The following is a 25,717-nucleotide window of genomic DNA, read 5'->3' as shown; positions in this document are numbered from 1 at the left end:
GGGCAAAGTACAAAAATAGCTTGGGAACCAAATCCCATTTTTACATTGTTAAGTTCATTACAAAATGCGAATCAATTTTTAAAAGCCACTAAAAGGACACTTTCTGCAGCAAAAAAGGGCTAAGTTGAAGTTTTTTTTGTTTGACAAAGACACAATAATGCAATACATATGTCATATAATCATTACAGCCTAAAGTGAAGTGTATGCAGTTTAGGGAAAAACAACTTTGCAATTATTTGTTTCTCATCTCCTTCCCAAACAATGAGGAGAATCTCTTGTCATTTTATCTATGTACTTCTTTTTTAAACCTTAGTTTATATGCTGAAAGTTTACTAATCTATTTATATTCAAAACGTGTAATGGCACTTCTCTAGACACAGTTGCTTCTCAGTGGTTTAGCTGAGTTCTTCTTCATACAATGAATTGACTTCTAGGTAGTTGACAGCTCCTGGGTGGGGCTCTCTCCTAGAATGTTTGTTTCAGTGTGAATGACAAGAAGCTGGGCACAATTCGACCAGATGCCCCAATCCAAGTCTGCTCTTCTATTTTAATTTCTCATTTCAGCCAGTGGCTCTTCCAAGAAAAAAATCTTGAGATTATCCTCAATTTTCCACCCCTGTCCTACCATTTCATAACTCAATTTCCAAGTTTTGTTGATTTTATTTCCTAAACAGCTCTTGACTCTCATGCTTCCTATTTCATCCCCACTTAATCATTTTATGTGTCAATTTGGCTACGTTATAGTACCCAGTGAATCTATAATTGAGACAGGAAGGAAGAGGGCAGGGCACAACCATTAAGAACAGGATACCACGAAAACCGTTAGAACCTACTAGGCCCAAGATGGCAGAAGATTTCACTGCCAATAGACCTTGAGCCTCATTATACACTCATTGTAATATATTAGCATACGCTAAAGGACACACCCACAGGTGCCATGACAGTTCTGAGGCCGACCATAAAAGGCCAAAAAGTGGGTGGTGCCCCAATTCCTGGAAATCCCCACTCCTTCTCCAAGATAGTTAGAATATTCCTGCCACTTGTTAACCTGTGAAATTACCCAGCCCATAAAAACTAATCATCCATACACCTTGAGGCCGCTCTCACCTTCTGAGATGGCCCAAACTCTGTGAAGTGTGTTACCTCTCTAAATAAACCTGCTTTCACTTTACTATGGCCTGCTCTTGAATTCTTTTCTGCATGAAGTGAAGGACCCTCACTTGGTGGCTGGTCCCAAGGACTCACTCAAGACCTGGGACAAGACCATCCTCTCGTGCTCCATTTTTTCCTACAACATAATGTTTTAAAAATAAAAACTATATAAAGAGTTATGCTCAGAGAAGCCTAGCTTCTCCAACCCTAACCCCTCTACCTCATTCCTGCTGCCCATAGATAACCAGTTTTGTTATTTTTTGGTTGATTTCTGTTTCTTTTTGCAAAAATAAATAAATGTGTTTGTTGTTGAACTAATATGGATATATTGCTAAGCAAAATAGTGAATATATATATATTTTTTAAAATTAATTTTATTTATTTATTTATTTATTTTTGGCTGCATTGGGTCTTCGTTGCTGTGCGTGGGCTTTCTCTAGTTGCGGCGAGCGGGGGCTACTCTTTGTTGCAGTGCGCGGGCTTCTCATTGCGGCGGCTTCTCTTGTTGCGGAGCACGGGCTCTAGGCGTGCAGGCTTCAGTAATTGTGGCTCACGGGCTTAGTTGCTCCGCGGCATGTGGGATTTTCCCAGACCAGGGCTCGAACCCATGTCCCCTGCATTGGCAGGGAAGCCCCACCTATTTGAATTTTATTCAAATGAAAGGTAAACTTCTATTGTGTTTGAGCCATTTTGGGATTTGCAGTTAGAATTACCTTAAACCAGAATTTAGTGTGTAATAAATTCAGCATCTCAAACTAGTGGAGGAAAGAATTCTATCCAATGTGTGTTTATTGACACCTTGGAAACTGGGTAGCCATCTGAAGAAAAATAAAGTTGTATCCATAGTTCACACATTATACCATGAAAACTTTCAAATGAATCAAATACTTAAATGGGAAAAATGAAATCATACAAGTTCTAGAAGAAAACATGGAGAATTTCTTTATACTCTTTAAATGTGAAAGACCTTTCTACATGTGACTCAAAATCTAAAGTCATGAAAGATTAAATTGGTAAATCTGAGTAGCTAAACATAAAAACTCTGAATGTCCAAAAGACACCATTTACCAAGTAAAAGTACAAATGATAAATAGGAAACTTCTTCACTTTGTTTCCTCAGCCTTAAGGGTGGTGGCTATACCTGCAATTACTCTAGTACCTCAATGTCCTCTTTTCATTTTTTAAATCCTCCATTGCCTGTTTAATCAATTTCTTTTTTTTTTGGCTGAGCGGCTTGCGGGATCTTACTTCCCAGACCAGGGATCAAACCCGTGCCCCCTGCAGTGGAAGTGTGGAGCCCTAACCACTGGACAACCAGCGAAGTCCCTAACCAATTTCTAATATTAACACCCATCTATTGAAACACCTAGTATGGTTTCCGTTTCCTGACATGCAATCTTTTTATAGTCTTTAATTTTTAAACCAGGTAAACTATTTTTAAAAAATAAGGGACTTCCCTGGTGGCACAGTGGTTAAGAATTCCCCTGCCAATGCAGGGGACACGGGTTTGAGCCCTGGTCCAAGAAGATCCCACATGCCGCGGAGCAACTAAGTCCGTGCGCCACAACTACTGAGCCTGCGCTCTAGAGCTCACGAGCCACAACTACTGAGTCCACATGCCACAACTACTGAAGCCCGCGTGCCTAGAGCCCATGCTCCGCAACAAGAGAAGCTACTGCAATGAGAAGCCCGTGCACCGCGATGAAGAGTAGCCCCCGCTCACCGCAACTAGAGAAAGCCTGTGCCCAGCAACGAAGAACCAACGGAGCCAAAAATAAATAAATAAATAAATTTGTTTTTAAAAAAAAGAAAAGAAAAAAATAGAACAAGGTAGTTGGACTTAATCAGATATAAAGGCCTTTAGAAAGCCATAGTAGGGACTTCCCCAGTGGCACAGTGGTTAACAATCCACCTGCCAATGCAGGGGACACGGGTTCGATCCCTAGTCCAGGAAGATCCCACACGCCGTGGAGCAACTAAGCCCATGCGCCACAACTACTGAGCCCGTGCGCCACAACTACTGAGCCCGTGCGCCACAACTACTGAGCCCGTGCACCACAACAAAAGAAGCCACCGCAATGAGAAGCATGCACACTGCAACAAAGAGTAGCCCCGGCTCGTTGCAACTAGAGAAAGCCTGCATGCAGCAACAAACGCAGCCAAAAAGAAATTAAAAAAAAAAAAAAAGTTAAAAAAGGAAAGCTGTAGTAATTAAGACAGTGTAGTTCTAGCACAGGATTAGACAAAGACCAATGGAACAAACTAAGGATCCCAGAAAAGCTTATACATAAATGGAAACATGATACTACATGACAGGCAGCATTATAAGTCAGGGAAGAAAGTATGAATGAAGCTGAAATCATTTTATATTTAAATGGAAAAAAATAAGAATCAGATCCCGGGACTTCACTGGTGGTGCAGTGGTTAAGACTCTGTGCTCCCAATGGATCAACTAGGGTTCAATCCCTGGTTGGGGAACTGGATCCCACATGCATGCCACAACTAAGGAGCCTGTGAGCCACAACTAAAGGAAACTGCCTGCTGCAACTAAGGAGCCCATGTGCCACAACAAAGGAGCCTGTGAACCGCAACTAAGGAGCCTGCAAGCCACAACTAAGACCCGGCGCAACCAAATAAATAAAATAAATAAATATTAAAAAAAGAAAAAAGAATCAGATCCCCACTTTGTATCACACATAAAGTCAATACCAGATAAAGTTCTAAGTGTGAAAAGGCAAAACTTTAAAACTTTCAAAAAACTTTTTAATTTATTTTTGGCTGTGTTGGGTCTTCGTTGCTGCGCGCGGACTTTCTCTAGTTGCGGCGAGCAGGGGCTACTCTTCATTGTGGTGCACGGGCTTCTCATTGCAGTGGCTTCTCTTGTTGCAGAGCACAGGCTCTAGGTGCACGGGCTTCAGTAGTTGCAGCACACGGGCTCAGTAGTTGTGGCTCGCAGGCCCTAGAGCGCAGGCTCAGTAGTTGTGGCGCATGGGCATACTTGCTCCGCGGCATGTGGGATCTTCCCGGACCAGGGCTCGAACCCGTGTCCCCTGCATTGGCAGGCGGATTCTTAACCACTGCGCCAACTGGGAAGTCCCAAAATTTTAAAACTTTTGAAAGTAAATATTGGTGTAAATATTTGAATAAGAAAGGACTTCTTGGGCTTCCCTGGTGGCGCAGTGGTTGGGAATCTGCCTGCCAATGCAGGGGACAAGGGTTCGAGCCCTGGTCCGGGAAGATCCCACATGCCGCGGAGCAACTAGGCCCGTGGCCACAACTACTGAGCCTGTGTGCCACAACTACTGAAGCCCGCACGCCTGGAGCCCGTGCTCCGCAACAGGAGAGGCCACGACAATGAGAAGCCCGCCCACCACAATGAAGACCCAACACGACCAAAAATAAAAACAAACAAATAAATAAATTAAAAAAAAAAAAAGAGAAAGGATTTCTTAAACGAGACTCAGAAAGTACTAACCATAAGGGAAAAAACTGTCAAATATGACTACATTAAAATTAAATTCCACGAACAAAGGCACCTTAAACAAAGTGGAAAGCAATGCCACAGTCTGGAAGAAGATATTTATAGTTCATAGAATCAATAAAGGATTAGTAGCCAGATTATAAACATATCCTACAAAATCAGATTTTAAAAACTCAATAGAAAAATGGGCAAAGGATATCAACAGGCAATTTTCAAAAGACTAAACACACTTGGGCAATAAACATCTGAATATATGCTCAACCTCAGTAATAATCAGGAGCATATAAATAAAAATAACAAGTCACCATTTCATACTCATTAGACTAATAAAAATTAAAGTCTATCAGTACCTTGGTAACCATTCACAAACATTCAGACCCTAAAGGTAGGAATGGGGACGCTTTGAGGTGATCACGTCTTGTTTTGGCCAATTAAATGTGAGCAGAAGTGATGTCCGTCACTCCGTCACTTCTGTGCAGAAACTTTCACAGCCAGAGTGGGAGCCCTTTAGTTCTTTCTCCCTGCCTCTCAGAAGCATGTGTCAGGATGGATCCTCTCAGCCCAGGTCCCTGAGTGACTGCGACGAACGGCCTTTCACTGTTTACCTGCACTGCACTTGCAGCAAGAAACAAACCTTTGAATTAAGTCACTGGTGGTTCTTGGTTATTGTGGCTTAATTTAGTCATCCTGACTGATACAACCTTCATTGTTGGTGAGGAAGCTGAACAACAGGGACTCTCACATACTGCTAGCAGGAGACCAAGATGGTACAGCAACTCTGGAGAAAAGTTTGGAAACTTTTAGTCAATTTGTGCAACTCATATATGCACAAGGACAATGATGGAAAGTTTTGTTTTTTGGTTTTTTTTGTTTTTTTTGTTTTTTTTAAAGTTTTTATTGCAGCATTATTTTAAGAAAAAAACTGAAGATAAACTCACTGCCCACTGACAGGAAATAGATATATACATTTTTGTAGATTCATAGAATAGATGACTATAGAGTAGCTAAAATAAATAAACAGAAGCTATCTGTCTCAAAATGTATAAATCTCAAAAACATAGAGTCTAAAAAATCATATAAGGAGATGAGTTCACTATATAAAGTTTAAATAGTATATTATGTTATGGATACATAGTATATGTAGTAAAAGTATAACAACATGCATGGGCATAAAAAACATCAAATTCAAGCAAGTGTTTACTTCTGGGAAAGGAAGAGCTAGAAGCAGTGTTATCTATATAGGGTGAGGGTATTTGAAATGCTTCATTTCTTAAAAAAAAATATATATATCATATTATTATGTTAAAATGCTGGGTGGTAGGTACCTGAATGTTTGTTGTATTATCCTCTGTACTTTTCTGTCTAGTTGAAATATTTAATAATAATTAAAAAGAAAACACAGGCAAACAACAATGAAAAGAAAGAGCATCTATAATTCTGCCTCACTTGCTCCATCCCTGAAATGACCTCTATTAACATATTGGTGTAAACCTGTCTAATGCTTCTCTGTGTCTTTGTGTCTCTGCCCAGCTGGCTAGGAGGAACAGGGTGGCAAGTCTTCAGATAACTGCAGTGAGGACAGTGCAGAGTTTCGCAGGCTAGATATTTTGGACCTCAACTTACTCATTTAGAAGACATAGTTTTGCTAAGTTAAAATATTTATTAAAAGGAGAAACATTTCATTATTCTATATTTAAGAATTTGCATTAATTCATTTCCCATCACTTATTTTGATTTTTTAAACATTTTTCCTCTCTCAATTTTTCAGAACTATTAGACTTCTAAATGCATATAAAACCTTTAGAATAAACATATAAAAGCATGGCTATGAGAATAGACAATTCTGGCATTGAAGAAGGGCATCATATTTAAGCTTGATCTTTTAAGTGGTGTTTCTCGTTTTGTTTTTCTGCTTTTCTACCTTTTTCTCATTTGCCTTTTAGGATTCCTTATTAGCTAAAATTCCTCTTATCAGCTCTTTCCCCAATATTCTGTTTCCTTCTACAAACAATATGTGTATGCACACTTGGTAAGGAAGACTAAGCAAGCATGAAGCTTAATGTGATCAAAACTATGGTTTCCTTGAGCTTTTAGCGCCGCCTTGTGGCAGCACTCTGATGTCAGAATCTATGCTTTCCTGATTTCTTTTTATGCTCCTGAACACAACTCTGACTGAGGTTTACAGTATTAGTCATTTAAAGATATCATGTCACATAGCAGTATGGTTCTCAACGTGTCTGCAATAGAGTCACCTGGTGACCTTTAAAAAAATACTAACCTAGGCCCACTCCAGAACCACTGTCAGAGAGACTTACACTGATTTGTTGGACAAAGCTAGATGTCATTTAACAAATATTCAGCTATCGCACATCACTTATTGGGAAAAAGTCATGTTTCTTCCCTGAGTATATGACTACTTAACATTAGAAATGAATAATGCACTTTAGAAATCCCCCCTCAAGTATTTGTTCCTGATGTAAAATAATTCTGACAGTTGCCTACGTTTCTTGCTGAAGTTTCACTTTTTCTTAATTTTTTTTGAAATTCTCACCGGCATGTGGGATCTTAGTTCCCCGACCAGGGATCAAACCCGTGCCCCCTGCAGTGGAAGCGTGGAGTCTTAAACCACTGGACCGCTAGGGAAGTCTCTTGAGAGTCTCATAATTTCAATGGTCAGTAGCATCTGGTTGGCTCAATTTTTTTTTTTTAAAGAATTTTTGATGTGGACCATTTTTAAAGTCTTTCTTGAATTTGTTACAATATTGCTTCTGTTTTATGTTTTGGTTTTTGGCCGTGAGGCATGTGGGATCTTAGCTCTATGACCAGAGATCAACCCGTACCCCCTGCATTGGAAGGCGAAGTCTTAACCACTGGACCACCAGGGAAGTCCTCAATTTTTTTCTTTAATTTGGGAAAATATATTATCTACAGACAAGCATAGTCTAAAACAACCTACCACTCAAAATTAACAAATGTGAACACTGTTGTTTGTTTCGTATATAATTTTACTAACACAGCATAAGAGTTGGTTGGGGAGTCAAGGTCAATAACAACAACATAAGCAGTGAGAACATCTGACTGCTAAACTGTGGCAACGTTGTGAATGGAACACGATTCAGAGAAGAGAGAGGTCAGCAGATTCATGGAAAGGTGACATTTGAGCAGGGACGTGGAGCAAGGGGAAAACTTCAATAGGTAGCAAAGCAAGAGAGCAATCTAGATGGGAGAACAGCATGAGGCAAGGCCAAAAGTGGGAATGAGCACAACATAGTTATTTCTAAATGATAATGGTCTAATAATATTTTACATTTTTTGAGCACTTACGTATGTCAGGCACTGTTCTAACTGCTTTACATGCATGTGTTAACTTGTTTAACATAGCAATACCGTCATCAAGGGCACATTGCTCAGGTCATTCTTTTCTGTTTCTCTTAGACAGGTTGCCATGTCTGAGACTCAGTTTCTCCATCTGGAAAAAAAAAAGCAGATAATACTGTTCTGTGCATGGATATGTGCATATAGGTAAACACAAGAAGAGACTAAATAGAAAATGATATACCTGTTAGGATAAATTAGTAGATAAACGGTAACTCTATGTTTAATTTCTTTCGAGGAACTTCCAGACTGCTTTGCAAAGTGCAAAATAGCTGCTCCATTTTACATTCTCACCAGGAGTTCATGAGGATTCCAGTTTTGCCACATTCCTGGCAACATTATTAGGTGGCTTTTTGGTGATAGCCATTCTACTGGGTATGAAGTGGTAACTCGTGGCTTTCATTTGCATTTCCCTCATGGCTAATGATGTTGAGCATCTTTTCAAGTGGTTTTGGCCAAATGGCCATCTTCTTTGGAGAAATGTCTATTCAAATCCTTTACCATTTAAAAAACTGGGTTGTCTTTTTTAAATTTTGAGTTGTAAGAGTTCTTTATAAATTCTGGATATAAGTCCCTTATCAGATATGTGATTTGTAAATATTTTCTCCCATTCTATAGGCTGTCTTTTCACTTTCTTGATTGTGTCCACTGAAGCACAAATGTTTTTAATCTTGGTAGTCCTATTTATCTATTTTTCCTTTTGTTGCTTGTGCTTTTAGTGTCTTATCTAAGTATCCATTGCTAAATCCAAGGTTGTAAAGATTTACCCCTGTGTTTTCCTTTAAGAGTTTCACAGTCTGCTTTTACAATTAGGTCTTAGATCCATTTTGAATCAATTTTTTGTATATAGTATGAGATGGGGTCTAACTTCACTCTTTTGCATGAACCTATCATTTTCCCAGCACCATTTGTAGAAAAGACTGTTCTTTCCCCATTGAATGGTCTTGGCACTATTGTTGAAAATCAGTTGGCCATAAATAGATGGGTTTATTTCTGGACTCTCAATTCTGTTTCATTGATCCGTATGACTATCCATATGCTAGTACTACACTGCCTTGATTACTGCACCTTTGTAGTAAGAGTTGAAATCAGAAAGTGTGAACCCTTTGTTCTTTTTCAAAATTGTTTTGGCAGTTCTGGGTCCCTTGAGTTTCCATATGAATTTTAGGATTGGTTTGTCAATTTCTACAATGAAGCCAGCTGGAAATCTGACAGGAACTGTGGTGAATCTGTAGATCAAGTTGAGGGGTATTACCATCTTGACAATATTAAGTGTTCTGATCCATGAACATGGGATAATCTTCCCATTTATTTAGATCTTCTTTAATTTCTTTCAACGATATCTTGTAGTTTTCAGAGTACACATTTTACACTTCTTTTGTGAAATTTATTCTTAAGTATTTTATTCTTTTTGATGCTATTGTACAGGGAATTTTAAAAAATTTAATATTTATATTTTTCATTGCAAGTATATAGAAATAAATTGATTTTTGTATATTGATTTTATATCCTGAAATCTTGAACTTAATTATATGTTCTAATAGTTTTTTAGTGGATTTCTTGGGATTTTCTATATATAAGATCATGTCATCTGTGACTAGATATGGTTTTACTTTTTTTTAAAAAATTTATTTAATTTGTTTATTTTTGGCTGCGCTGGGTGTTCGTTGCTGCGCGCGGGCTTTCTCTAGTTGCGGTGAGCGGGGGCTACTCTTTGTTGTGGTGTGCGGGCTTCTCATTGCGGTGGCTTCTCTTGTTGCGGAGCATGGGCTCTAGGTGCACGGGCTTCAGTAGTTGTGGCTCGTGGGCTCTAGAGCGCAGGCTCAGTAGTTGTGGCACACAGGCTTAGTTGCTCCGCGGCATGTGGGATTTTCCCGGACCAGGGCTTGAACCCGTGTCCCCTGCATTAGCAGGCGGATTCTTAACCACTGCGCCACCAGGGAAACCCTACTTCTTTTCCTATTTGGATGCATTTCATTTTCTGCCATGGAAGACAAATTGCAAACCAACAGACAAAAAAGAAAGAAGGGGTTTCCCTGGTGGTCCAGTGGTTAAGACTTTGCCTTCCAGTGCAGGGGGTGCGCGTTCAATCCCTGGTCGGGATCCCACATGCCTAGGGGCCAAAAAACCAAAACATAAAACAGAAGCAATATTGTAACAAATTCAACAAAGAATTAAAGAAAAAAAAGAAAAAAATAATGATGTAATAATGTCAGATTTGTGATTTGTACAGAAATAAACTATGATGATGTAATGAGAGTGACTTGGGTAGCTACCTTAGATTGGGTACATGGAAATGCCTCCTGTGAGGAAATGACATCTAACCTAAAATCTGAATTATAATAAGGAGGCTTCTAGACAGTGGGAACAGTAATGTGAAGGAGCTAAATGGTGGGAATGAGCTTACTTATTGGAGGAGCAGGTAGGCCATGTGACTGGAATGTAGTAGCAAGAGGGGAAAGGAGACTGAGAGGCAGCCAGGGGCTAGGCTGTGTGGGACTCTGTAAGCCCGGGCAATGGAAGTTGGATTTTATTCTAGGTTTGATGAGGTGCTACTGGAGTGTGATGTGATCTGATTCACATTTCAAAATTACTGTAGTTGCTTTGTGAATAATAGAGGTTAGAGTGGGAGCTGGAAACACTTAGGAGGCTTGGAGATGTTAATAACTTGGAGTGATGGATTATGGCGATGGAGAGAAGCAAATGGATGTAGGTTTTATATCAGACTTGCCGATGAATTGGATGTGGGGAGTGAAGGAAACAGAGGAATTATGAGGAATTTCTAAACATTCGGCTTGTGCACTTGAGTGGGCAGTAGTGCCATTTACTGAACGAGCAGGGAGTTGGTGGTGGGTTGGGGAGATATAACACAAGTCCTGCTTTTATTATGTTAAGTTGGAGACACCTACTGATATTCCAAATACAAATATCAAGTAGGCACTTGGATAAACAAGGCTAGAACCACAGGGAGTGAGCTGGGATCACCTGTTTTCAGTTTGAAGGAGCTGCCAGTGAGCCAGGAGGCACTCTAAGAGAAAATGTTTCAGGTAATCCAAGGTAAAATTGTTTCAAGGTGTTGGAATGTGCTGATAGGCCTAGACTTCAATCCCAGTGTGCGGATTACTTTAGCTCCCTGAACTTTCTTCTCCACCTATAAAATGGGGATAATACCCGACTTGGGGGTTTATTGTGAGACTGAAGGAGATAAGGCACTTAAGAGAGCTAGCAGCATTCTCAGCAGCTACTAATTTAGCAACCACTGTTCTACAGTTTGATAAGAACTACTCTTGTCATAGAAAAGTAGTAAAAGCGAAACTAGCTACGTTTTCTCAAGGAAAGATAATCTTGGAAGGAGAGCTGCTACAAGACCATGCTGCAGCCTCACTCTCTCCTTCAGTAAACCTCTCTGAAGACAGCCCAGGTCACTCACCACCACATAGCAGGAAATAGTTTTCCTACCTCTTCCTACAAATCCTGTTTACACTGCTTAAATAAGGCAAGAGGTTTAGTATAATGAAGTAACAAACGATGTCACAGCAACCACTGAACTATTATGCGCCTCTTTTCTTTCTTGCATTAAACAAACACACATCAGTCTTAGCAACTCAAGTTATAGGAAGAGGGATATCAATCTCCCATCTTAAAGACTTTTAAGGGCACTTCCCAAATATTAAAATAACAGGGAATTCCCTACTGGTCCAGTGGTTAGGACTCCACACTCTCACTGCGAAGGGCCCAGGTTTAATCCCTGGTCAGGGAACTAAGATCCCACAGTGCAACAATAATAATAGTTAACATTTCTGGAGGCCTTACGATTAGCCAGAAAATACTGTGCTAATTGTTTTAGATCTCTAAATCATTTACCCCCCCCAACAGTCCTATAAAAGTGGAAATAACATTATCCCCATATCATCCTCCCCGATAGATCAGCTTTAAATGAGAGAGTTAGCCAATTAGAATTGAACTGGCTAGGGACTTCCCTGGTGGCACAGTGGTTAAGAATCCACCTGCCAGGTATCATCTCACACCGGTCAGAATGGCCATCATCAAAAAATCTAGAAACAATAAATGCTGGAGAGGGTGTGGAGAAAAGGGAACACTCTTGCACTGTTGGTGGGAATGTAAATTGATACAGCCACTATGGAGAACAGTATGGAGGTTCCTTAAAAAACTAAAAATAGAACTACCATATGACCCAGCAATCCCACTACTGGGCATATACCCTGAGAAAACCATAATTCAGAAAGAGTCATGTACCAAAATATTCATTGCAGCTCTGTTTACAATAGCCAGGACATGGAAGCAACCTAGGTGTCCATCATCGGATGAATGGATAAAGAAGATGTGGCACATATATACAATGGAATATTACTCAGCCATAAAAAGAAATGAAATGGAGGTGTTTGTAATGAGGTGGATGGAGTTAGAGTCTGTCATACAGAGTGAAGTAAGTCAGAAAGAGAAAAAGAAATACAGTATGCTAACACATATATATGGAATCTAAGGGAAAAAAAAAAAAAAAAAAGAGGTCATGAAGAACCTAGTGGCAAGATGGGAATAAAGACACAGACCTACTAGAGAATGGACTTGAGGATATGGGGAGGGGGAGGGGTGAGATGTGACAGGGTGAGAGAGTGTCATGGACATATATACACTACCAAATGTAAAATAGATAACTAGTGGGAAGCAGCCGCATAGCACAGGGAGTTCAGCTCGGTGCTTTGTGACCACCTAGAGGGGTGGGATAGGGAGGGTGGGAGGGAGGGAGATGCAAGAGGGAAGAGATATGGCAACATATGTATATGTGTAACTGATTCACTTTGTTGTAAAGCAGAAGCTAGCACACCATTGTAAAGCAATTATACTTCAATAAAGATGTTTAAAAACAAAAAAACAAAAAAACAAAAAAAACAAAAAAAACAAAACAAAAAAAAAAAAAACAAACAAACAAAAAAAAGAATCCACCTGCCAATGCAGGGGACACGGGTTCAAGCCCTGGTCAGGGAAGATTCCACATGCTGCGGAGCAACTAAGCCCACGTGCCACAAATACTGAGCCTGTGCTCTAGAGCCCGCGCGCCACAACTACTGAGCCCGTGAGCCACAACTACTGAGCCTGCGCGCCTAGAGCCCCTGCTCTGCAACAAAGAGAAGCCACCGCACCGCAACGAAGAGTAACCCCCTCTTGCCACAGATAGAGATAGCCCGCGCGCAGCAACGAAGACCCAACGCAGCCAAAAATAAATAAATAAATAAATTTTAAAAAAGAATTGGACTGGCTAGGTATCCCCAGTGCCTTTTAACTGAGCCGTGTGAAAAGGTGAGGTTCATAATAGTTCTTTAAGGAATAGTTGAGGGTTGAAGAATTAACTCGATACTGGAGATAAAAGGGTTTTTGTTTGTTTGTTTGTTTTTATACTAAGATTTGCCTGTGGCAGATTAGCATGATAGGGCTTCAGCCTGAGCTTCCAAAGCACTTAGTATATCTCACAATACCTGGCTGAGTGTTCTGAAGAAGGACAATAACAAAATGACCCAACAGTATGGAATCAGCACTGTTACCAAATTATCTTTTCTGCAGTATTTTACCCTTAAATGTTTTGTTGAATCTTTACCAGGATAATCTCATTTAAAACAACCTTAAAATTTACAAAGTTCACCTCTTCCATGAAAACCTGTGATCTAGAGCCCATCCGAACATTTTTGAGAAGATGGAATGATTCAGATCAAGGGACTTTGCAAACAACTTTTGTAATTAATGTTTATTTCAATTAAATAAATGTGAATTCAGAATTAATGGAAGATAAAACCTCAAAGTATTTGGCAAAACAAATGCTATTACGAGTTTGATTAAAATGTTTGTGGTACCTGTGCTATGAATTACAGACGTCCACAAAATTAAAAGCACATTCTGAAGAAAATCAAATTCTGATAAATTCTGTTTGTAAAAATTCAGCGGTACAGTCCCCCCAGGGGAGAAGTAATTTGCCTTGTTACCATCAGTTAAAAATCAAATGAGCATATTTTCCTCTTTTAATTGTGACCGTCACAGCACTGTAGAACATGTACAAACCTAAACCCTTTTGATCAGAGTAAACTAAACAAGACACTGGTATTTAACAGGACGTACAGATCATGTAGTATAAAACATTTTCTTTTGAAAATAAAAATTTTATAATCTGTTTCAAAAATATCAAACAATTGAAAAATATATCGACTGCAACAAAATTTCCAAACAGAAGTTCAAAAATCTTGGCAAAGCCATACATATAACATCAAATAAAATCTAGCTTCACTTACCAACTAAAACACTCATTAAAAATAATGATTTCTGTATGTCTAAACTGAGTGTAACACTTGGACATTGCAATAGAAATTGCTGTTCTGTCATACACTATTAAAGTCTGTTCTCTAATTTGAAGAAATTTCAATTATAAGGCAAAGGAAGACTAAAAATAGAAACAGTGCATCTTAAAGTTTTTCAGAGACCTACATATAAGTAATTTCCAAACACATAATTTTTATATGCTTATGGTTTGGAACAAATTTTCCCTGAGCACTCTTTCTGCTTGGTTAGAAAATTAAAACATGATCTATAGAATAGAATTTGATTTTGATTTTTCTTAAATATATGCAATTTTTCATCCATCAAATGTATTTGGGAATCTTTCCTTCTAGACATCTCTAAAGTAATAACTAATTATAACTGTTTTAAGGGGCTATTCGAATGGCTATAGAAATATGGTTGAGTTTTAGTGCCCTGAGAACTGTACAGAGGGTGTCTTATACAACTGAAATGATTTACTAGCCTTAAAGTTATCAACGGTTATTTTAACAAATTCAGAATGGTACTAGCTTCACAGAAGAAAGAGGTAATAATCAGTAATTCCAGCTCAGATGACCAATAATAAGTACTAAAAACTAAAAAAAAACAAACCAACAACAAAAAAACACAACTAAAAAAAAAAAAAAGAGTTGGATTAACATTGTGCTTTCTATGGAATAATGCTGAAAAAAATTAAGGCTTCTGCCCAACACAGGAACTACTTCATCTTGAAAATTTATTTAATGCAGTCTTGAGATCTGTAACTCCTTAATAGTCATGCAAACTTAAAATTAGCATCACTGGAAATTTCATCACACAAATTGCAGTTCTCAGTGCTATCCCAAGATTTACAGCCCAAAAGACATACTATAATCAGTGCACATGTACCATACCACTACCAGCTGTGTTCCCCTAATTTTTAAGGTCTTAAAAAACTCTTAGGTACTTGAGAGTTTAGACCTCTTCTCTTTCAAATAAATAAAGGATAACAAATACTAGGAGCCTTAACTATGCAAATTTGTAAATACTAATTTTCTACATAGCCTAGCATCACACCAAAGGAAAATTAGGTTTAAGAAGTTTCATATTTACAATTAGATTTCATAAGACCTAACTATATATTTCCCTTAGCACTACGATTTATGTGGCTTGCAAGAATAATTAATAAATAACTTAAAACATTTAGAAGTCATCGTTCTGAAGACCTTCAAGAAGTGATGAGCAATTTCAAATGTCCAGAGGTGAGTCTTCTGTCTTCTTAGTTATATTTTAAGGTGCTTTACGCAGGCCGACCTTGACCAAAACGACTTTTAGACCTAGATTTTTTAAACAGAAAAGAAGGTCAGAGGTGCTTCTAAAACAGTAAGTTGCCACTGCTTTAGGTCATGTTTGCTTGACAGTGTCAAAGTTTAATGAAACTTCATGTAGCTCCATAATCCATTTTCAAAAATTCTTGGAGATATATTTTGGAATTCAGATATTTTTTAATTTGGGGGAAATAATATGTACATATATTGTATATCATGAATCTGGAGCAGTGCCCCGCAACCAAACACATTAATACTTCTTCAGTGAAACAAATGAGCATTTACATTAAGTGGGATAAGTAAAAACTATAAATAGTACCACAGTAGCTCAGGTCAGGCTTGAGTTGCCACAAATGTATGAAAAAAGCTTTTGGCTTTCTGAGCTTTCTGGATTTCAGAATTGCAGATAAGGCATTTGGATCTGTAGTATTAATAATCAAATCTCAGTAACTGTTAATCTTTCAAAGAAAATCTGTGCTGTAAAATGACACAGAACATACAAATTAGATTTTATTAAGAGAGATAGAACAAGAAACAAGAAAAGTTTCAATGATTTATATAAAGTAGTAATATATTATCTACAAATAGTATAAAAATTCTGCTAATTCACACTATAGCTTACATTTTTATCACAGTTGGATCAGAACGGAGCTGACTCAATAAACAAAAAACTTTTAAAAAAGTATACTTTCATTAAATTTTGTGATCATGACCTTTTAAAGTCTTAACTTTTAAGGTAAAATCTGGTTCTAATTAATGTCTTGATGATCAAATCCCTGAAACAAAATAAAACCAAACTCAAATTATGTGCTTCTAGTGTTCATATGATTTTTCCAAAAAAAAAAAAAAAAAATCACTCAAAGCTAGTGGCATTCTGAATTCATTTATGCTGATTCACCTTGTGTTTTTCTCTGAGCTGCTTTGCCGTGCACTGACTGGCACTGAGGCCTTGATTTGTGCTTCAAGCCTGGAATAAATACCTCCTGCAAACTGCAGAGTAAAGGAGAAAAATTAAGTTATTATCGTTAAGGAACCAGTAGAAGCTCTGCTTTATTGAAATGGTATTACTTGTTAACTTAGAAGTAATTTTATTTTGATTTTTTAAATTCAGGCTCTGAGTTACAATTTATTTTTATTATTTTATATAAGTAAAATTCACCCATTTTAGTGCACTGTTTTGACAAGTGCATACAGTTGTGTAACCACTCATAATGGAGACATAAAACAGTTCAAACACCCCAAGAAAATCCCCTTGTGCCCCTTTTAAGTCCAACGATTTGACACTACCAATTCCTGGCAACCACTGACTTGTTTTATGTCCCTATACTTTTGCATTTCCCAGAACATTATATAAATAGAATCATACAGTCTGTAGCCTTTTGAATCTGGCTCCTTTTGCTTAGCATAATGTGTAGGATATTCATCTATGTTGCAACATGTATCAATAGCTCATTCTTTTTATCTATTCTACAGTCTTACTCATTTATCATGTAAAGGACATTTGGGTTGTTTCTAGCTCTTGGCAATTCTAAATAAAGCCACTGTAAAGATATGTGTGAAATGATCTGTATGGTGAGTAAACATTTAATGGTATAAGAAACAGCTAAACTGTTTTCCCAAGTAGCCATTCCCTGTTGCATCCTTACTAGCTATATACGAGAGTTCCAGTTGCTCTATATTCTTGCCAGCATATTTAAAAAACTTTTTTAGCTGCAGAGCAACTAAGCCCGTGTGCCACAACTACTGAGCCTGCCTGTGCTCTAGAGCCCTCAAGCCACAACTACTGAATCCTGCAGGCCTAGAGCCCATGCGCTCCACACAAGAGAAGCCACCGCAATGAGAAGCCCGCACACCACAACGAAGAAGAGCCCCCGCACGACACAAATAGAGAAAGCCTGCGCGCAGCAACGAAGACCCAATGCAGCCAAAAACAAAACAAAACAAAACAAAACTTTTCTAGGCATTCTAGTGGGTGTATAGTGGTATCTTGTTGAGGTGTTAATTTACATTTCCCTAATGACTAAAGATGTTGCATCTTTTCCTGTGCTTATTTGCCACCTGTATCCCTTCTTTCTGAAGTGTATGATTAATCTTTTGCCCACTTATTGTCACTGGATTGTTTATTTTATTATTGAGTTTTGAGAATTCTTTATATATTTTGGATACAAATCCTTTACCAGATAAATATTTTACACATATATTCTCATAGTTTATGGCTTGTCTTTTCATTCTCTTAATAATGTCTTTCAAAAATAAGTTTTAAATTTTGATGAAGTCCAATTTGCCAATTTTTTTCTTTTATGGATAATGCTTTTGGTGTGGTAGCTAAGAAATACTTGCCTAACCCATGGTGATAAAGATTTTTTTCCTGTGTTTTCTTCTTGTAGGGAAGTAAATTTTTAAATAAAAGAATTAGGGGCAAGTGTAACTGTGAATACATAATACTGGTACTAATGATGATACATAATGTTATGACTAACATGTAATTCCGTAAGAGTACAGGTATTTCTTGTGATCATTTTCAGTAAGATAACCTCTTATTTTAAAGATAATGTCTAAGCACTGCATGCAGAGTTGATGAAAATTAGCAACTTCCAGGGGGTCACCCTCTGGACAGTCTGCAGTGCAGAGTTAATCTGCTCTTGGTTGGACATTACACTTTCAGTAACAACGTACTTTACTATGTGTGTTATAGAGAGGACCTATGGACTGTAAGAGGTGGTGAAAAACTTATGTGAACAAACTGGCTAACTGGTATAGAATATAAAAATACATAAAAAATTTATTCTTTTAAAATTATAAAGCATCTTTATACTTATGATGAAAATAAAGTAGGAAGGCATATCCAAGCAAGCACAGTACACGAGTAAATAATTCTTACTTCTTTTGCTTCCTTTGACTTGACTCGGTCCAGATCACCCAATCTCATCTTTATTAGGTGCCCTGTAATTTCAGACATCCGCCGTTGATCTGAAGGTAAAAATTAATAAACCTTACTTTTTATGAGGATGTTTAATTACTTTTATTTCTTAAAGAAGATTGCAATCATCAAGAGTTTATGAAAATATCATTGGATATTATTTACAGACACATACACCTATTTATCTTTGAAGTATTTTAGGCTGCAAGTGGCAAAATGGCTCATATACAGATAACTGTGCAGCTTTTAATATTACTGTAAGTCAGCCTAAGACATATTCAGCCTTCTTGAGAGTGGAAGTAGTGGGTGAAAGTCAGTCTGAGAGGTCTCAAAATGACAGATACATAAAACAACATATTATCTACTGGGATTGTCTAGTAATGAAACTCTGGTTGATGCCTAAGGGAATGTGCTAATTCTGGGCCTTATTCCAGTTGGAATCTTTAAAGCTATTCAGCATACTTCATAAAATAAAAGATTCCTATCATTGCTATTTAGACCTAATTTGTACATTACACAAATAATAAAACTTACCATCTTCTCTTTGCGCATCTTGGTTGAATCTCAAGGATCTTGTGGCATCCCACTTATTCTTCTGCATACTCACGCTATTGAAAAAATTAAACAAAAATCAGCACTGATGCTTTTACAGTGAACATCTGACTGGATTAAGGAGCAATACTCACATGAAAGGAGACACATCTCTAGAAGTTGACTAAAAAAAAGTAGACAACATTAAGGTCCAATTAGAACATATTTACTGATTAGCGTTATAGGTAATACAAAAAGAGTTTACATTTATTGGGTGAAAGATACTGTACCAAGAGCGTTACAAGCATTCTTTCACTGAAGCCTTGCAACTACCATGTGAGATAGGTGCTACTATTATCTCTATAATAAACAGCTTCAGAGAAGTTAAGAAACTTGTCCACAGAGAAACGGACCTAGAATTTGAACCCAGTTTTATTTGTCTGACCTGGAAGCCCCCCACCTCTATGCAATCTTTTAGAATTCACTCATTCTGTGCCTCTGGTCCTTAACATGGAGATGAACGTACAACCCGTCCAACATATATTGTGTGGAACTTGTTTGAACTCCAGCTTTTCACACATTTTTAGAATCTATAGTTTCTCTTTTAGCCAACTGTAGTTATACTGTTCTCTTATTCCTACCTGGCTTTTTACTCCTTCCTTTGAAGGCATGGGGAAATAAGAATAATTTTAAAAGGTCATAAAATATTTATTTTAAAAATTTAAAGCCTACTTATTTTTTGAGTAAGTAATACTGGTTCAAAATTCAAGAAGTACAAACAGCATATACAGTAAAAAGCCTCTGTCCCCCAGACATTCAGTTCCCTTCCTTAGAGGCAACTAATTTTATCAATTTCTTGTATAGCTTTCCACAGATATTTTATGGATATACAAGAAAATTCATATATATTCCTTCATCTATTCTACACAAATGGTAGCATAATATGCCACTATACATACTGCTCTGCACTTTTCCTTTTTTCTTTTTTTTTTTTTTATTGAAGTATAGTTACTTTACAATGTTGTATTAGTTTCTGGTGTAAAGTGATTCAGTATATATATATATATATATATATATATATATATATATATATATATATATATGTTCTTTTTCACATTCTTTTCCATTATAGTTTATTACAAGACATTGAATATAGTTCCCTGTGCTATACAGTAGGACCTTGTTGTTTATCTATTTTATATATAGTAGTAGTTTGTATATGCTAATCCCAAACCCCTAATTTCTCTCTCCCAAACTCACTTTCCTTTTTTCATGTGTCAATATACCTTAGAGATCTTTAATCTCGGTCTTTATAGTGATTCTTCACTCATTTTTACACTGCTAGCATTCCACTGTGACACTCATTACTCTTCTTTTTCGAATTTTTCCTGGCTGTACCTGCTTATTTCTCAATATGAACTTTAGAATAGTAATAGATAATTTAGTGTTACCTTCTCCAATGCCTTTTCTTTCTTCTGACCACAGGGTGAAGACATCTGCTTTTTTGGTTGTTTAGTGAATTTCTTTGGCTTCTCCTTTTTCCCTGATAACAGAAGGTCAATGTTATGAGCATAAGTCCCATATACTTTTCCCATGCACTTGTCACATTCAAACAATAAAACCACTGAAAAATAAAACATTGTTTTTAAAAACTAACAAATTACCTTGGGATAAAAAGTAAATATATGGAGAAATCAAACTAAAAGTGCTTTACAGAGGTTCATTTTAATTACTTTTCTTCTTTCTACTTGGTGAAAATCTTTGCGGAAAAAATGAGGGCAATGAATTCCAAGTGCCAGTGAAATTAAATACAGAAAAATGTTGGGGAAATTATCCATATTTCTTTCTTTGAATCTAATTTGACAGTGGAGTCACACCTCCTAATTCCAAATTTTTTATAGAAAAAATAACTATAACCCAGAAAAACACAATTTGAGAATGGGAGGAGAGAAGAGCTCACAAAAAATCTTTAAAATGTCTTTTGTTCATGCAGGAGGTGGGCTATGAAGGTAAAAATGGAGGTAGAACATAAATGATCTTGTGAAGAACCAGATCTGGGACAAAGTATATTTGAAACTAAGGCATTCCTGCAGTCAGTATTCTGCTTTACTCTGGCTGACAGTTTAGTGGAGAAAGGAGAGAGGCAAAAAAGAGGGAGGGGAAAGAAATATTTCTCTAAAAACAATGTTTGAAGGTTAAGAATAGCACATTAGATCATTGTTTCCCAAATGTCAATTATTTGTACACCACCTTCACACTTTTTGCTCTATCTTAAAAGGGAAACTTTATCACTACCATAAATGAAAAACCTGTAAAATGTGCTACATAGAAGATAATTTTGAAGATAACAGAATAAAGACAAAACAACATCAATAATCTGGATAGATTTATTTGCCTGCTGGCAAGCCCTGAGCCTCTGACGTGTCTCTTTTTTAAAGTGGGAGATTTAAGTGTTATAAAATTTCTAAAAGCCATGATAGGGTGGGACATATGATAATGGCAGTGTGAAAAGGTTGGACAATTCCTTCCCTAAAAACAGAACAAAAATATTATAAACAGCCATCTGCAGGTACTGGGGAATAGTCAAAGGAAGATAGAAAGTTCAATGTTTATGTTTGAAAGATGCACGAGCTAAGAACTGTGAGTTTGTGGCTTTCTTGTCTGAGGGTACCTCCCCACCTCCCCAGTTCAGAGAGGAAAATTACAGCCTTGAGTTCTAGGGAGAAGATGATAAAGTTCGAAGCAACAGAGAAGCTGGAATTTTTTTTTTTGGCTGTGCCACGTGGCTTGTGGGATCTTAGTTCCCTGACCAGGGATTGAACCCATGCTCTCTGCAATGGAAGCGTGGAGTCCTAACCACTGGACTGCCAGGGAATCCCCAAGAAGCTGGAAATTTAAAGGGGAAAATATGGAAGCAAGAAAGAGACTTGAGGTCTAAAATGTGAGTATAAACTATGCCCAAATTCCTAGCTGAGTGTTAAACTCTGCAGGTATATGGGAGACCCTAGGAAGCCCAGCTAAAAAGGCAAGCAGAAACTAGGGTGGGGTGTTGATCCTTGCAAGACAGAACTGTTCTTTGTGAGATGTGGGAGTTTCTTGTGCCTTCTGACTGAATGATTTCCCCAAACTGCCTTTAGCTTGAGCTTCTGAGAGTCTTATAGGCTTGAGGTATCAGAGGTCAGACTTGGGAACTGGAAAAACAAGTAGGAATCTAGGAGGGAACCCAAAAAGCAAGGAAACCACTAAGCAGGTGAGCCCCCAAATCTGAATATAAATTCTGTCCAAATCCTTGGCTGACCACTAAATTACACAGGCTGGTGTGGCCCCTGGGGGGGGGGCAGGCTAACGCAGTAGCAGTCAGCAGCCAAAAAACCTATGAAAAACACCATCCACTGCATACCAGCCAGGAGACGGATTTTGCAGTTTGGCTCCGGCAGGTTAATTGCTTACTAGAACAAAAATCCCAACAATCCTCAGAAGAACAAAAGAGATTTCCGAGTTGCACAAAGATAATGTACGATGTCCAATTTTCACTGAAAAGTTATGAGATAAAGAAAGTAAAAAGAAAAGAAACAGAAAACACTCAGAAAAGAAACAGTCAATACTCAGAAAAGAAACAGTCAATAGCAACTGATTCTGAGAGGGCCAGCATGTTGGACTTAGGAGACAATAACTTCAAAGCAACTATTATAAATATGTTCAAAGGAAAAATGGTAGTATTGAGTAAGCACATAGAGAATCTCAACAGAGAAACATCAAGTATGAAAGAACCAGGGGGAAATTCTAGAGCTGAAAGGCACAATAATTGAAATGAAAAAATGTACCAGATGGGCTCAAGAGAAAATGTGAAATGGCAGAAAAATGAATCAGTGAATGTGAAGTTATCAAAAGGTCATAGGTGTACTGGAGCTCCAGAAAACGAGTGAGAGAAAGGGGCAAAAAACATACTTAAAGAAATAACGATTATAAGATAACATTAATTTACAGATCCAAGAAGGTCAACAAATCCCAAGTAAGATAAACACAAAGAAAGTCACATCTAGGCATATCATAGTTAAGCTTCTAAAAGTTAAAGATAAAAAGAAAATCTGGAAAGCAGCATGATTAAAAGTGCACATTACATACAGAGGGGAACAATTTTATCACAATGACTGACTTCTCATCAGAAACAATGGAGGCCAGAAGACACTGAAATGACATATTTATTTATTTTTTAACTCTGGCCAATATTATGTTTAATGGTTAAACACTAAAGGCATTATCATTGAATAAAGAACAAGACAAGAATGAAAACTACCACCACTGGAAATTTTAGCCCCTGTAAAAAACAAGGAAAAAGAATGAGATATATGAGACCAATTTTATCACAATGACTGACTTCTCATCAGAAACAATCAAGGCCAGAAGACATTGAAACGACATATTTGAAGTGCTAAAAGAAAAAACAGTTATTAACAAAGAATTACATATCAAGAAAACTGTACTTCAAAAACAAAAGCAGGGACTTCCCTGGTGGCGCAGTGCTTAAGAATCCGCCTGTCAGTGCAGGGGACACGGGTTCGAGCCCTGGTCCGGGAAGATCCCACATGCCGCGGAGCAGCTAAGCCTGTGTGCCACAACTACTGAGCCTGCGCTATAGAGCCCGTGAGCCACAACTACTGAGCCCGCATGCCACAACTACTGAAGCCCGCGTGCCTAGAGCCCGTGCTCTGCAACAAGAGAAGCCGCCGCAATGAGAAGCCCGCGCACCGCAACGAAGAGCAGTTCCCGCTCGCCGCAACTAGAGAAAGCCCGTGTGCAGCAACGAAGACCCAACGCAGCCAACAATAAATAAATAAATAAATAAATAAATTTAAAAAAACCCCAAAAACCAAAAGCAAGGGGTTTCCCTGGTGGCGCAGTGGTTGAGAATCCGCCTGCCAATGCAGGGGACACAGGTTCGAGCCCTGGTCCGGGAAGATCCCACGTGCCGCGGAGCAACTAAGCCCATGCGCCACAACTACTGAGCCTGTGCTCTAGAGCCCAGGAGCCACAACTACTGAGCCCATGTGCTGCAACTACTGAAGCCCGTGCGCCTAGAGCCCGTGCTCTGCAACGAGAGAAGCCACCACAATGAGAAGCCCGTGCACCACAAAGAAGAGTAGCCCCTGCTCACCGCAATTACAGAAAGCCCGTGAGCAGCAACGAAGACCCAACATAGCCAAAAATAAATTAATAAAATTAATAAATTTTTTTTTAGACGATGATATGGATTTTCTCCTTTATTCGGTTAATATGATGAAATGTATTTCCAAATGTAAAACCAAATTTGCATTCCTGATATAAACATTACTCGGTCAATTACTTGATATATTAACCTTTTTTTTTTTTTCTGGATTTTATTTGTTAATATTTAAAAGTTTTTTTTTTGATGATCATATGATTTTTATTCTTCAATTTGTTAATATGGTGTATCACATTGATTGATTTGCGTATATTGAAGAATCCTTGCATCCCTGGGATAAATCCCACTTGATCACAGTGTATGATCCTTTTAATGTGTTGTTCGATTCTGCTTGCTAGTATTTTGTTGAGGATTTTTGCATCTATATTCATCAGTAATATTGGTCTGTAATTTTCTTTTTTTGTAGTATCTTTGTCTGGTTTTGGTATCAGGGTGATGGTGGCCTCGTAGAACGAGCTTGGGAGTGTTCCTTCCTCTGCAATTGTTTGGAAGAGTTTGAGAAGGATGGGTGTTAGCGCTTCTCTAAATGTTTGATAGAATTCACCTGTGAAGCCATCTGGTCCTGGACTTCTGTTTGGTGGAAGATTTTTTTTTTTTTTTTAAATTACTTTATTAATTAATTTATTTTTGGCTGCGTTGGGTCTTCGTTGCTGCGCACGCGCTTTGTCGCGGGCGAAGGGGGACTGGCTACTCTTCCTTGCGGTGCACAGGCTTCTCATTGTGGTGGCTTCTCTTGTTGCGGAGCACGGGCTCTAGGCATGAGGGCTTCAGTAATTGTGGCATGCGGGCTCAGTAGTTGTGGCTCGCGGGCTCTAGAGCACAGGCTCAGTAGTTGTGGTGCATGGGCTTAGTTGCTCCGCGGCATGTGGGATCCTCCCAGACCACGGATCGAACCCGTGTCCCCTGCATTGGCAGGCGGATTCTTAACCACCGCGCCACCCGGGAAGTCCTGGTGGAAGATTTTTAATCACAGTTTCATTACTTGTGATTGGTCTGTTCATATTTTCTATTTCTTCCTGATTCAGTCTTGGAAGGTTATACCTTTCTAAGAATTTGTCCATTTCTTCCAGGTTGTCCACTTTATTGGCATAGAGTTGCTTGTAGTAGTCTCTTAGGACGCTTTGTATTTCTGCGGTGTGTGTTGTAACTTCTCCTTTTTCATTTCTAATTTTATTGATTTGAGTCCTCTCCCTCTTTTTCTTGATGAGTCTGGCTAAGGGTTTATCAATTTTGTTTATCTTCTCAAAGAACCAGCTTTGAGAAGTTTTATTGATCTTTGCTATTGTTTTCTTTGTTTCTATTTCATTTATTTCTGCTCTGATCTTTATGATTTCTTTCCTTCTACTAACTTTGGGTTTTGTTTGTTCTTCTTTCTCTAGTTCCTTTAGGTGTAAGGTTAGTTT

General features: G+C 38.1%; 1 protein-coding gene across 1 annotated transcript in view; it reads right to left on the bottom strand.

Annotated features, from left to right (window-relative positions):
- Nucleotides 1–15,531: 15,531 nt before the first annotated feature.
- SANBR (SANT and BTB domain regulator of CSR) overlaps nt 15,532–25,717 on the bottom strand; it is a 59,389-nt gene continuing 49,203 nt past the window's right edge. Inside the window, exons 16-21 of the mRNA XM_061210959.1 lie at nt 20,542–20,633; nt 19,246–19,274; nt 19,094–19,167; nt 18,521–18,609; nt 16,538–16,629; nt 15,532–15,648 (exon numbers count right to left, since the gene is read on the bottom strand). Of these exons, the coding sequence (XP_061066942.1) occupies nt 15,612–15,648; nt 16,538–16,629; nt 18,521–18,609; nt 19,094–19,167; nt 19,246–19,274; nt 20,542–20,633 (413 nt within the window). The 3' untranslated portion in view covers nt 15,532–15,611. The remainder of the gene's footprint in view (nt 15,649–16,537; nt 16,630–18,520; nt 18,610–19,093; nt 19,168–19,245; nt 19,275–20,541; nt 20,634–25,717) is intronic.

The sequence above is a fragment of the Eubalaena glacialis genome, chromosome 14 (assembly GCF_028564815.1).
Source record: "Eubalaena glacialis isolate mEubGla1 chromosome 14, mEubGla1.1.hap2.+ XY, whole genome shotgun sequence".
In the NCBI taxonomy this organism is placed as follows: Eukaryota; Metazoa; Chordata; class Mammalia; order Artiodactyla; family Balaenidae; genus Eubalaena; species Eubalaena glacialis.
The sequence above is the reverse complement of the archived record's forward strand: the minus strand, read 5'-3'. Positions and strand labels throughout refer to the sequence as shown.